Source organism: Cyprinus carpio, chromosome A12, assembly GCF_018340385.1.
Source record: "Cyprinus carpio isolate SPL01 chromosome A12, ASM1834038v1, whole genome shotgun sequence".
In the NCBI taxonomy this organism is placed as follows: Eukaryota; Metazoa; Chordata; class Actinopteri; order Cypriniformes; family Cyprinidae; genus Cyprinus; species Cyprinus carpio.
The window spans coordinates 5,943,482-5,956,577 of record NC_056583.1 but is presented as its reverse complement, the minus strand read 5'-3'; the positions used below and the strand labels follow the sequence as shown (position 1 = coordinate 5,956,577).

The 13,096-nt window shown below is 39.1% G+C and overlaps 1 protein-coding gene across 6 annotated transcripts; it reads right to left on the bottom strand.

The window, feature by feature from the left end:
• Window positions 1-283: 283 nt before the first annotated feature.
• On the bottom strand, window positions 284-12,191 carry LOC122146964 (proliferation marker protein Ki-67-like). 6 transcript variants are annotated; one of them, XM_042767293.1, is made up of 17 exons: window positions 11,999-12,190; window positions 11,442-11,545; window positions 9,878-9,959; window positions 9,651-9,766; window positions 9,472-9,541; window positions 9,322-9,391; window positions 7,371-8,108; window positions 6,982-7,214; window positions 6,234-6,888; window positions 6,016-6,137; window positions 5,694-5,868; window positions 5,481-5,603; window positions 4,382-5,391; window positions 3,878-3,938; window positions 3,065-3,772; window positions 1,301-3,034; window positions 284-861 (listed from the first exon to the last, which is right to left on the bottom strand). In XM_042767293.1, the coding sequence occupies exons 2-17, from the start codon at window positions 11,528-11,530 to the stop codon at window positions 767-769; spliced, it is 6,081 nt and encodes a 2,026-aa protein (XP_042623227.1). In that variant the 5' UTR covers window positions 11,531-11,545; window positions 11,999-12,190; the 3' UTR covers window positions 284-766. The 6 variants fall into 6 exon arrangements, with proteins under 6 accessions (XP_042623227.1, XP_042623229.1, XP_042623228.1 ...); XM_042767295.1 differs by having other exon boundaries at window positions 1,301-3,004; XM_042767294.1 differs by having other exon boundaries at window positions 1,301-3,012; window positions 3,073-3,772.
• Window positions 12,192-13,096: the final 905 nt, after the last annotated feature.

Here is a 13,096-nt window from a genome sequence, read left to right as displayed (position 1 = left end):
TAATACCAAGCACAATGTAAAAAATAATTTCTGACATAATTTATGCTGTGGTACATATAGGTAAAGTTATTAGCATTTTAAACTGCTATAAATGTAGTGGATATACACCATTTACAGCTTTTCTTGTTCCATTGCAGGTGCTTTCCGCCCCACACACGAAGCCTGTTTTCTGGGACACCTTCACTGACATTGAATTACAACCTAAACAACAAAAGAGCTCAACATCTTCAAATGGGACAGATTTATTTTTCATGAAAGCTTAAAAAAAAAAAATAATCAAACATGAGGTGACAAAAATCTTTTTAATGAAAACTTTCAAACATGTCACATGTACACTTACATCTACAGCACAACACACACTCTTGGGCTAAGAATTGACAGATCAAGCCTGGTTTTGAACCCCTCACTTATTTTATTCTTTTAAAAATATATATTTATAAAAGAACATGAGAGAAGGGAATACAGAAGATAATAGATTTTTGACGGAAGTTAACAGTTCAAATGTAGAAAGTCTTTAAACAGTTTCTTAAAGTAAAACAAGTCTGCCTGTATGTTTCAATGCCCCTTTCATCTGAGTTTAAGAGAACATAAAAAAAAAAACACATTTGACAAGTGTTCACAGTTTTTCCTAAGATAAAATCAGCTAAAATTACACTGAAAAATGTATAGAAAAAATGCAATGCAATATTACAAACATATAAAACTAAAACTTTTTTCAGAGATTACAGAAAATAGATAATTAAGACCACTCTGTAAGATCAGTGTTTTACTTCCTCCTGGTGCGCCTGACAGGAGCTGCCTCTGCAGGGACATCTACTTCCTCTAATTTTTTCACACTCCTTGCTTTTCGAGTGGTGGTTCCTGTGTGAATACATAAAACATTACCATTACACTCTCAACAGGTGGACAGTACAGCACAGCATGAACAAAACAAATGCAAAACAGAAAACAATATTATTACACAAGCACTTATAATGGACACTGGAGAACTAAACGACAGAGCAACACTTAGATGGCCTGAACAGGGATTCAAATATTTAGGAGTTACCATTACACCTAACCGTTCACAGCTGTATCACGCAAATTAAAAACGGATCTATTAATATATCATTTGAACCTTCTGTAATAGTTGCATGAATCCCTCAGATCATAGTCATTGTTGGAAAGGGTTCAAAAAAAAAAAAAATTTGTAGTCCCAAAACACAAAATCAGGTTCACTGGACACTTCATACTAAACCCCAATGTAAAGTTCCTGAACCCTTCTGGAAAACACTGAGGACAGCATTTATATTATGCTTACCTGAAACAGACTCTTGAGCCTTAGCAGGTGCTGGATCTGGTTCCTGGGCTGTGCTTTTCTGTCCTCTTGTAGCTTTTTTTCCAGTCTTCTTGGGAGTAGGCTCAGCCTTTTCTGGTTCAGCTTCAGGCGTTTTCTCTTTGCTGGAGACCTCTGCTGCAACTTCAGCTACTCTGCCTCTTCTCTTTGGCAAAGGTTCCTTATTTACGGACTCGTCCATTACCTCAATCCTTTTCCTTTTGAGGGGAGTTGATATCTTGCTATCAGTGGGCTCTGATTTGGGATCAGAGGGAGCCACTGCCTTTCCTCTTCTCAATGGCTTGACTTTTATCTGAGCTTCTTCTTGAGTCTCTTCAACAGGAATTTCTTCGTTTTTCACTCCTCTCCCTCTGCGGCCTCTGGGTGGCAGATCAGTTGATTGATTTGATTCTGTGGAGGGCATCTCAGCTGGTAATTTGCCTAACCTTTTGGACTTCTTCATCTGTGGCTCTTTTACATCTGTAGAAGTTCCAGACTTTTCAATGTCTTTACAGACGACCAAATCTTGGTTCCAGTTAACCGTTTTTGATGGTTTTATTTCACTAGCTTCATCAGCTGTAGCAGATTCATTGATTGGGTTGTTAGGGATGTCCTTAGTTGAATCCTTCAGTTTTTTGCCACGGTTTCCTCTTTCCACTTTCTCCAGTGCAACACCTGGTGTTTTCTCAGCAGCAACAAATTCAGACCCTGCCTGTGTCATGGTATTTTCTTCTTTCTTTGATTCAGGTGCTTTTGCTGTTCTCCTGGTATGTTTAACAGGCTTAACTGGCTCTTTTGATGAAGCTACATCCTCGGTAACCTCAGACTCTGCCTTGACAACTGCTTTACGTGCACGGCTAGACACCACAGCAACTGGTGGTGCAGGGTCTGCAACAGCACGGCGACCTCTTTTGACAGAAACGTCTGCCACCATTTCAGTTTCCTTTGCATTAACAGCCCTTTTTCGACCCGATTTCACAACAGGGGTCTCTGCTTGTTCAACCGGGCTGACAACGGTCTTCTCAGCCTCAACTGAAACAGTCTCCTTTGACTGCTTTGTCTTCCTATTCCCTCTCACAGATTTTACCACTGTTTCAGTGTGTTCTTCGGTCACAGGTAAATGTGTGCTGGTATCTACAGCAGGTTGGTCAACAACCTCTTCAGCCATTTGTGGTTTCTGCTGTTTGGTTTTTCGTCCTCTGCCAGACTTGACCACAGGTGTTTCAGGCTCCTCTTTATGGTCAGCATTTGCCTCTGCCACAGTTTTGGAAACAACCATGACATCATCATCATCCAAGGGTTGGTCTTTGACAGTTTCTTTTTTATCTCTCCTTCCTCGCACTGACTTTGCTACAGGTATCACTGGCTTCTCAGCCACTACAACAGCATGAGTGCTTGTAATTTCACTTTCCAAAGCAGCGGTTGGCTCAGTTTTCAAGTGTTCCTTCTTTGCTGGCCTTCCCCTCCTAGCTCTAGATGCAGAGATAGTCTCAGCACATAGTGAAGTCTGCAACTTGACATCCTCTGGTGCAATAGCATTTTCCTCACAAACAATTTCAGTTGTTTTCTGTTCAAGTTCTTCTGAGGGTTGTCTTTCGGGTTTATCCATCTTCTTTCTCCTCCCAGGTTTCACAAGAGGGGCTTGGACCTGCTTTTCATTTGCATCAGGACACTGTGGGTCAACAGCATTTGCATCAGGACACTGTGGGTCAACAGCATTTGCATCAGGACACTGTGGGTCAACAGCATTTGCATCATGAGTGGGTGCAACTGCAGCATCAGCACCATCTTGTTTAGCTTTTCTCCCTTTCCTGGTTTTGGTAACGACAGGCAGGCAGCCTGGCATCTCAGCCTCGGTATCCGTTGCCTCTTCTTCCACAAAGCTGTGCTTGGGAACTCTACCACGGGCTGATTTTCTAACTGGACTGGCAGTGATTTCTGGAACTTCAAGAAGTTTCTTGCCTCTCCTTCCCCTGGTAGGACTAGCGGGAAGTTGACTACTCATATTTTCCTCTTCAATTAATGACAACACAGCAGGTGCTTTGGCCATTTCGTTGTTACCATTTTTGGATTTCTGTGCTGCTCTTCCTCGAGTGCCACGCTGAATTTTGCTGGCAGGTGGAGACTTGACTAGCTCCTCCTGCTCAGCAGTGGATGAAGTTGGAGTAGCTTCAACTGTTGCGTTGGTATTATCAGATACGCATACAGTTTCTTCAGACTGCTCTTGGGTTTTCTTATCTGGCACAGAAGAACAGACATCAGTAGCATCAACTGAAACAATCTCCTCTTCAATCTGGTCAGGGTGTCTTTCCTTGGGAATTACAGTCTCAATCTCTGGATGACTCTGATTAGATTCAACTGCTTTAGCTGTGCACTGGAGATCCATAGATTTTAAAACTTCAGTCTCCATGGTTTCAACCTGACAGACATTTTCTTGGTCACATTCCTCATCCAAACCTACAAGTCAAGACAACTTCATGAGTTTAGTAATCCAAGAAGTTAACTGTCATTTTAGGACTGAGAACTACAAAATAGAATACAATGAGAACAAATGTGCATTACCCAGTTTTAACTCGCCTTCAGCTGGCATGAATGCAGAGCCACTTTCCACCAGTTCTTGTATCTAAAAATTAAATATACAAGGCTAAGTTAATTATATGTGAAGAAAATAAAAAGAATTCTAGACTACTTTTTAAAACAAAGAATGAACTGAACCATTACGGAATGTTAGTGTAAAGCAGAGGTGCCCAAACTCGGTCCTGGAGGGTCGATATCCAACCTGAGTTTAGCTCCAACCTGCCTCAACACACCTGCCTGGAAGTTTTTAGTATGCCTAGTAAGAGCTTGATTAGCTGATTCAGGTGTGTCTAATAGGGGATGGATCTAAACTCTGCAGAACACCAGCACTCCAGGACCGAGTTTGGGCACCCCTGGTGTATATCATCTATCCAAAGGTTTACATATCTACAATGCAAGCAAGCAGTGTGACAAAACTCCCATTGACAGACAAATTGTCTCCGGTGTAAGCATAGCGTCAGTGTTTAATGGATTAACTCCGACATTTACCTCAGCAGGCTCAGTCACACTACTTTCTGTTGTCAAGAAAGAGCTGTTCTCTGGTTCGAGTTCTTTAAGGCCAGTGGACTCCTCTGTCATTGCTTCGAGTTGAGGGGTCTTCATCAGTTCACTGAGTTCAAACTGACTGCTGACAGGTTCTCCTTTTAACTTGGGAGTCTGCATTAACTGATTCAAAGCGGAGAAGTCTTCCACAGCTTTAACTGTCTCTTTGGGAGTCTGCATCAACCTTTGTATACCCATTTGATCTTCAACTGGTTCTCCTTTGTGTTTAGGGGTCTTCATCAGTTGCTGAACACCAGTTAGGTCCTCTTCAACTTGATTTCTCTTCTGTTTAGGTGTCTTCGCCAATCTTTTCAGCCGTAATGGATTCTCCACCATGTCTCCCTTTATTTCCGGTGTTTTCATCAGTTCTTTCACACCAGTGAGGTCTTCGTGATGCTCCGCCTTTTCTTTGGGTGTTCTCATAAGCCTCTGAAGACCAGAAGCGCAGAGTACAGGATTGCTCTTCTCTTTTGGAGTCTGCATCACTCTTTTCACTCCAACCATGTCTTCTACTGGAGCTCCCCTGTATTTGGGAGTCTTTAGGAGTTCCTTAATGCCTTCTAGACTTTCACCCTGGGTAGGTTTACATTCCTTGGGGGTCTTGATCAGCTTTCCTCTTAAGTCCTCAATTGGTTCAGCCTTCTGTTTGGGTGTCTTCATGAGTCGCTTGACTCCAGTAAGGCACAAGGATGGTGCAGCATTCTGTTTTGGGGTTTTGAGTACTGTTTCAGGTGCAGCCTCCTCTTCCTCTGTTTGGATATTAGAAGGTGTCTCTACATCTGGAATGATGTCATGGCAACTTGTTTCAATGGAGTTGTCAGGGAGTTGAGAAAGACCTTCATCTTCCAACAAACTACCATCCTGGTTGTCCAGTAGTAGTCGTGTTACTGCTTCATTGTTGTAGCGACCACTTTTGGCAGTGGACACCACACTTAATGGCGACACCAACATTTCACCTGTGAAGGAAGTGAAAAACAAGAGCAAGAAATCAGTTATATCAAAACAATACAAAGTAGATCATTTATGACAAGTCTGAAACACTTACCTGATTCCTCTGGTGTTTTCATCACTGAAACCTCATCCAGAGGAATCTCTGGACATTCTTTATTCAAAGGAACTCTATTCTTAGACCTGGTGTTGGCTGGTGTTTTGAAAATCTCTGCAACACCACAATACAAATACAACATATAGAATGTGGACTAACAATTTCATCAAACTTATTACACAAAATAAAAAATTTCTTCAAAATTTAACAAACCTGTCAAGTCCTCATCCATTTTCATGTCCTTCTTGAATAGTGCTATGTTTGGCACTATTTTAGGTGCAGCACCAACAGACGGGTTAGTCCTCATATGGGCTTTGCCAACAACAATAGTGACTGGAGATGCTGCATGCCCAGTGCTAACATCATCTTTCAGCCTCTGTGCAGGTGTCTGCATAGGTAACCAACAGTCAAATGCAGTTTGTAATAAAGCCACAAATGAATGAGCCATTCAATGAATAAAACCATTAAAAGATATCTGAACAATGAATCAGAACAAAAACATTTATTTTGAGACTGATGATCTTCTGTATTTTACCTTGGGTTTTGGCATTACAGTTCTCTTCACTATACTGCTCTTCATAGGTTTTTTCTTAGTTGTAACTTCTGTTTGAGGTTTGATCTGACCAAACTTCACAATGTCAGCCCAAGAGGTCAACACTTAAAACAAAGGAACAAAAAAAAGATATTTAAAACAATAAGAGATTTGGTATACAAAACAGAAAAACATAAATATAACCAGTTTAAATGTTTCACCTTTTAGATTAGCCCGTGATGCTCCACTGCGTCTTGAACGTATGACATTAAGAGCACTTTTAATTGCACTTTTGGGAGTTTTTCTTGCAGAAGACTTCATGCTCTTCCTCCTTAAGGGTATCTTTGGTGTTACACACTTCTGGGGCACGTCTTCTGCAATGGCTGACTGTGGTTCAGACATGTTCCCCTGGTCCTGGACAGGTGATGGAGTATTGATAAGAGAGACTGAAAACCTTCCCTGCACCTTAGGTGTCTCAGTTAAAGACATATCACCCACAGCCTCAATCGCTGAAGTGGATGCTCTCTTAGCAGATGCAGGTGTGCTGGGTGTAGCAGGAGTAGAGGATGGTGTTGGTGCTTTGGTTGAAGCAGTTGGTGACTTTTGAGGTTTTGGTGATTTAGCCTTGGTACCTGGTGACCTTTTGGCAGGTGATGGAGTTTTAGCCTTGGTACCTGGTGACCTTTTGGCAGGTGATGGAGTTTTAACCTTGGTACCTGGTGACCTTTTGGCAGGTGATGGAGTTTTAACCTTGGTACCTGGTGACCTTTTGGCAGGTGATGGAGTTTTAGCCTTGGTACCCGGTGACCTTTTGGGTGAAGCTTTATTTGGAGAACATTTTTGAGCCTCTGAAATGGTTTCTCTAAGTCGAAGAGCCTAAAAAGGGAAGAGAAAAAAAAAAAAACAATTAAAAACCTTCAGAAGTTTCAAAGATTTAATAGTCCTCAAAAAGCTGGATTTAAGCATTACCAAAAGACCAATGGTGGATGCTCGTCGTAAGAGAGATTGGGGTCTTTGGGAAGGACCCAAACTGTGTCGTGGTGTTGCCCCACGGCGAAGGGGGGAATTTGGGGGCAGGCATTTGTCGAATAGCTCTGGACTCAACTGACCACCAAAGGACACTCGCTTTTTCTTTGCTTTTGGAACGGTTACCTCATTGCGAGATTCATTTCTATCAAATAGCTCATTTACTGAAGTGTCATCTGTAGGACAAAACAAAAGTATGATGAACATGACTTAAATAGCAAAACATTTGCAACATTTTTCTAAATGACAAATGGTTCATATGGCATGCAGACACTTCTAATGTGTAACTTATAGTTCTATTCATAAGGGAAAAAAAAAAACAGTCAACTCACCTTCCTTCTTAGAAGATGATGTGGTAGCTGTAATATCAGGCAGAACATCTTGGATTTGAAACCTTTTGCCAGCATTTGCTCTTGGGGATGTTCTTGGTGACATCTTCCCCTCAGTGTTATCATTTGGGCCTGGAGTCTGAGGCTGGACTGAAGGCATTTGATGAACAAGGCTCTGATCCTGTGATCCACCACTTCTCCTTCCTTTTGGGGATTTAGGAGTTTTCTCTTCAGGCTGTGGCTGTAAAAGAATTTGCTGGACTACCTCACCAGCACTGAACTTCTGAGGTGTTTTCAAGGGTGTTCTATTCTTCTGGGAGACAGGAGTTACACATTTCTCTGTCATTGAGGGGGTGGTGGACCCTATAGATGGCACATCGTCAGTGGGGTTTTCTTCCACATTTGCATTAAAAGAGCTCTGAGGTATAGCTGGTCCAGTTGTATCTTCAGAATTGGATTTCGAGGATCTTCGCTTCTTGGCAGATGGGGTTGGGACCCATTTCTGACTACTTTTAACATCTGCAGCGGAAACTTTCTCATGACCAATCTGAGGTTTTGCAAGAGGTGTTTTCGGTTGCTCAGACTTCCATGGTGATTTTGCAACAAGGTCATGTTTGACCATTTGGTAAAGCTCACAAAACGGTGACAGGCTGTCCTTTTTAAGTTTGCAATCTTCTGGTTCAGTCTCAACAGTTTGTTCCACAGATGGTGGCAAATTTGACCCATCTTTTAAACAAGTATCTGTAAATACAGTAGACATGACAATCATTGATATGACGTTAAATTCTAGCAACAGATAGTACAACTAGGGATAGCCATTTCAAGCAAAAATAATATTTAATGATCGCTGGGAATTATTCGATTATTATTTGAAAATTAACAAACCGTTTAACTAAGGATTAGGCTATCTTAGCTCAAGCCATAAAATGATTTTAAAGTGCTGAAATATGTAGTATAAATCACCTGCTCATAAGGCTAGGGCAGTTCCATTTCAAAAATTAGCATAAACATTCATAGAAATAAAAAAAAATTTTTTATAATAAAAAAAAACAGTCTGATTAATTCATCCATGAATATCACCTCAAGCCATAATGACTTTAGGCTAGGACTAAACGCGATAAAATGTATTATGAACAGCCTGAATGATGGCACTTATGTGAACATTAATTTTAACATCTATCTTTAACAAATTTTTTTTTTTTTTTAAATGAGCATGTCCATGTGTTCGGGATGAAGACAGAAGCACAATTTGTTCACAATTAGTCCAGCTGCAGTGAACAACAACTCCATTTGCACAATGCGTATGCGGAGCGTGTTTTTTTCCGTGCCCATGTTAATGGATTTAGAGCGTTCACACTGCACTCAGTTGTGGTCCAGCAGTGTGCTCCACGACTGTTGCAGCGATCAGGACCAACCCCTCCCTGTGTCTTTGCACGCTACTGGTTCCAAATAACTGTTATATGCCACCCAAGTCTACAGTGTGCACGTGAGACAATGTGCTCTTCTATTGTCTTTGACGGCTTTTAGGAGCTTTATTGGCAGCGCCACCCTCTAGTTACATGAACGCCTCACCACTGCATAAGCATGAAATCATGGGGAATTATTTAGACAATCGAACAACCCATTAGATATCCTATAATAAATCAACTAATCGAATATTTGAAAATCGTGACCCATCCCTAAGTACAACAACAATTAACAAAATGAATTATTATTATTATTATTATAACACTACTACTAATCAGGGGCGCTGCACAAGATCCCGGGCCCTATGCATAGGCAGTCCTGATGGGCCCCCATGAAAATATCCAGGTAAAATAAAATATATTAAAGACTCTTCAAGGGCCCTCTCTTCCTTTGGGGCCCTGGTAATCAGTACTGGTTTTACCCCCAGTCCGACGCCCCTGCTACTAATAGTAACATTATAGAGAATAAAAATCTCTCAATCACTAACCAAACGAATGCTCTGACTTCCTCTTTTCCACAGGAACAGGTGTGCCTTTTTCCTGCTGTTCTTGCAAAGCCTACAGGAAAAAAGAACCAAAATTTATCAAAGAAACAAAAAAAAAAAACAATCATCAATTGTCTCGCATCAAATACACACCCAAACTGCTTTGACTTTTCCAGGTGTGGACAGCCTCTTCTTCGGTGTCTTAGGAGGTGGGTACTCAAACCTGACATTTTGACAAATGAAACAGCAAATTATTCTAGCAAACAAGGATTCCCGCAAAATATTTTTTTTTATTTCTGAATTAAATTATTAGTAATAAACATCTGACTCACCTGAAAGAACGATCAATGATTGTGATGAGATCACCATGCTTTAAACGTTCCGACTGACTAAAAACTTGTCCATTAATACGCGTGGGGTTCACAGAGCTCAAATTGGTCAAAATGAGCTTAAACAAGACAAGTCAGAATAGATGAATAGCATGTCATGTGTTCATTTGCACATAAAAATGTTCAGAAAAAAATTAATTAAACTTATAGTTTAACAACAATATAATTACCTCCTTGTTCTCATTCAGCTCAATTTTACAATGCTCTTTAGACACCTGCGGCAGCTGAATCCGAATATCACAGTCCAGCTTCCTAAAGTGGACAGGAGAGTTCACATTAAAACTTCTATGCCCATTTGCTTTTTTGGTGAATGTGAAATATTACATTATGATATATGTGGTGTAAGATACCATATGAATTTCTCTCACATTTTTTGGGCATTTCTAGGTTCACCACATTAGATTCAAATATTCTAGAAACAACACTTACATTAGTGACTTATTGTAGACAACATCCTGTTTTTGTTCATTTATTTCTAGAATAAACTGCAATTTTCCAAGTTAGCATGACAAACAATATCATGCACTACTCACTCAAGTATACATTAACCACTGGCTGTTGACATTTATGTGATAGGAGCAGCTTCACTGATTATTTTCCTGTAATATCTTTTTAAATATGGTTTAATTTACAACTTAAACAAGCTAAAAAACCCAGAACTACATTTTTATAAGCTGTCTATATGTTAATTTAGATTTGTTTGTAAATATGCATGATATAATATTAAAATATAAATAACTGTATTTTTAAATACATTGAATTACTGAAAACTTACACATTTTTGAATGATTACAATTTAAGTTTTTTTTTTTATAGCTAGTAAATTAGTAATTCTACTCATTCTCAACAATTATGCTTTAAGCAGTGTATTGGCAGTCACACTAAAGTCTGTAAAAATAAGGCACAATCTACTATGTTAATATTAAAGAATTTTCCGTAATGGTTTTTTACCTGCATTTTAAATTACGCTTTGTGTTTTCGGGTTACAGGAATACAATGGATAATATCCTAGATTTTCCATTTTTCTTACAGTATACTAACTGATCAACAATCGCAGGTACAAGCTACTAACAAAGTGTATCATAAATAAACAATTATTAAATTATCAAGTTATTCAATTATTGTTATTATTATTATTAAATTAAACAAATGCAAATAGTAGCTAACTCAAATTCACATGATGTGTGTACTGCTAGGCATCTGTGGTTTCCTCTTATCAAATGTTGTAAAAGTTGCCAAATAAATTTTTAAAATCGCTAAATTTGTTGCTAGGTGCTTTTGGGAGAAAAAGTCGCTAGGGTAGTCTGAAAAGTTTCTAAATTTAGCAACAAAATTGCTAAGTTGCCAACATTGGGAAGCAGAGCGTTGGATGCCCCCACCCCAGTGGGCGTGGTTTTCCGAGTATGACGCGTGTATAACGCATTCTGATTGGCTGGAGTGAAATTTGACATCAATCAAAAGCCCGCCTGGCATCAAACGAGTAGAACAGCGCATGTCCCAAACATTTACAACTATTTACCAAGTGCCATTTAGCAGATACTTTAACCAAATGTTTAGGTTTTTCAGCAAAACGCCCTTGCAGTGTGTAACATACAGTGATAGTGTGTATGTGTAGTAGTAGTAGGCTTATAAATGTTGCTTTTCATGCGCCTCGCCGTCGACCGTGTACTTGGCAGTATTAAAACATTCATAACCATGTAACGTTAAGCCATTATTTTAAAATGAGTTACTTACCTTCCGAACAGACAGGACGCTGTGAGGGGAAATTCAGTGCCATCTCCTCCATTTCTCTTGATCACCACTATCTTCCCAAGCAAAGGCATTTCAAAACAACTTACCTTGTTCAGCAAACACAAAAGAGAAAACAGAACAACCTCGTGACTGGTGTGACTTTTCCATCGAAGCAAATGAAACATTTTACTGTAAGGTTTCTTGGAAATCTAGCTTTAATATCATCACTGATGTTAAAAAAAATCATACTATACAAAGAAAATGTCTGAATAGTCTGTATTAATGCATATTTTCTTCATATAATTTACGTTCACATACACACTTGGAAACACGAGATCAGCACATGGCCGAAGACCTTTAAAACACTCCATAAGATGCAAAAAGCACAGGTATACATCCACATTTACTACTTTTAGTGACTGACCGGAATTGCCCACAATATTTGATAATAAAGCTACCAATTTTTTTGTGTGTTAACTGTAACTACGCATCTGTCGATAGCGTAGTACGTCAATAAATTTTGAGCAGTTCCAAGGATATTAAAATGACCCGGTCTTTACCTGAGGATACGTAAATCAAAACGATAAAATATATTCCATCGATGTCAAACCCTGTCTTAACGATTAAAACCAGCTTGATCCAGCATTAGGACTATCGTCCCTGTCGCTCCTGCCGTTAATCGCTCAAACTACGTTACTACTACTAACAAACATCAGCACAGGAGTCCATCAACGCATGTTTCCGTCTTGACTGACGGCATATATCCCTCCGCAAAAAAAAAAAAAAAACCCAAAATAAAACAACTACCAGTTTTTTACCCAAATATAATATTATATCGCAAAATGAACGGAGCTAGCTAATTGGAGCCTTATTCAAAGGTTAATTTAGCACGTAATCCATTATAAAAATGAAGGACTACTTTCTTTGTCAATCCGCGGAGGAATATAAGACGGATAACTATTAATGTTTCAAAAAACTATTCAAAATTCCCCGCGAAGGCTTCTGATTGGCCAGTAGTAATACTTGCTACTTGTCATAGCCAATAGGATTAGGGGTCGACGTAACGCGACAGTAAAGATGGCCAATTAAATATTGCTAAATGCGCAACCAATCTTTTAAACTAGACACTATCCGCCCTAGCTTGATAAGAAGGCGGAAGCAAGCAAGGCTATGAAAAACAAGTTTGTGCACACAACCCCTAATGTACTAGCCTTTATAAATTATGATTTAAGTGATGTGAAAACTAAAATAATGGTCACTTAAAGTGTCCCATTGAAAATGCTTACAAACTTATTTTCCTGTAATTTCTTTAATTATTGTATAATTTACATGAACAAATATTGTTGTGTACAAACAGAGCAAAAGATATACAAATTTAGATATTGAAAAAAAAAATCACCTGTACAGTATGGAATATAAACATGGATAAATTAAGTTTATTAGTTTAATATTATACAGAAAAGGCAAGCATCAGTATTAATTCTATGATAATTAGCAATATTATACCTAAACATACACGGGGATAAGGGTTTATATGGTACTATAGTACTTATTTTTTGTCTAGTTAGGTACAATAGTTTGTTACTGACTCTGTACTTAATTTCACTCCAAGGCAGAATTTAGCAAGTAAGTCTATATCAAATAAAATTAGTATTTTT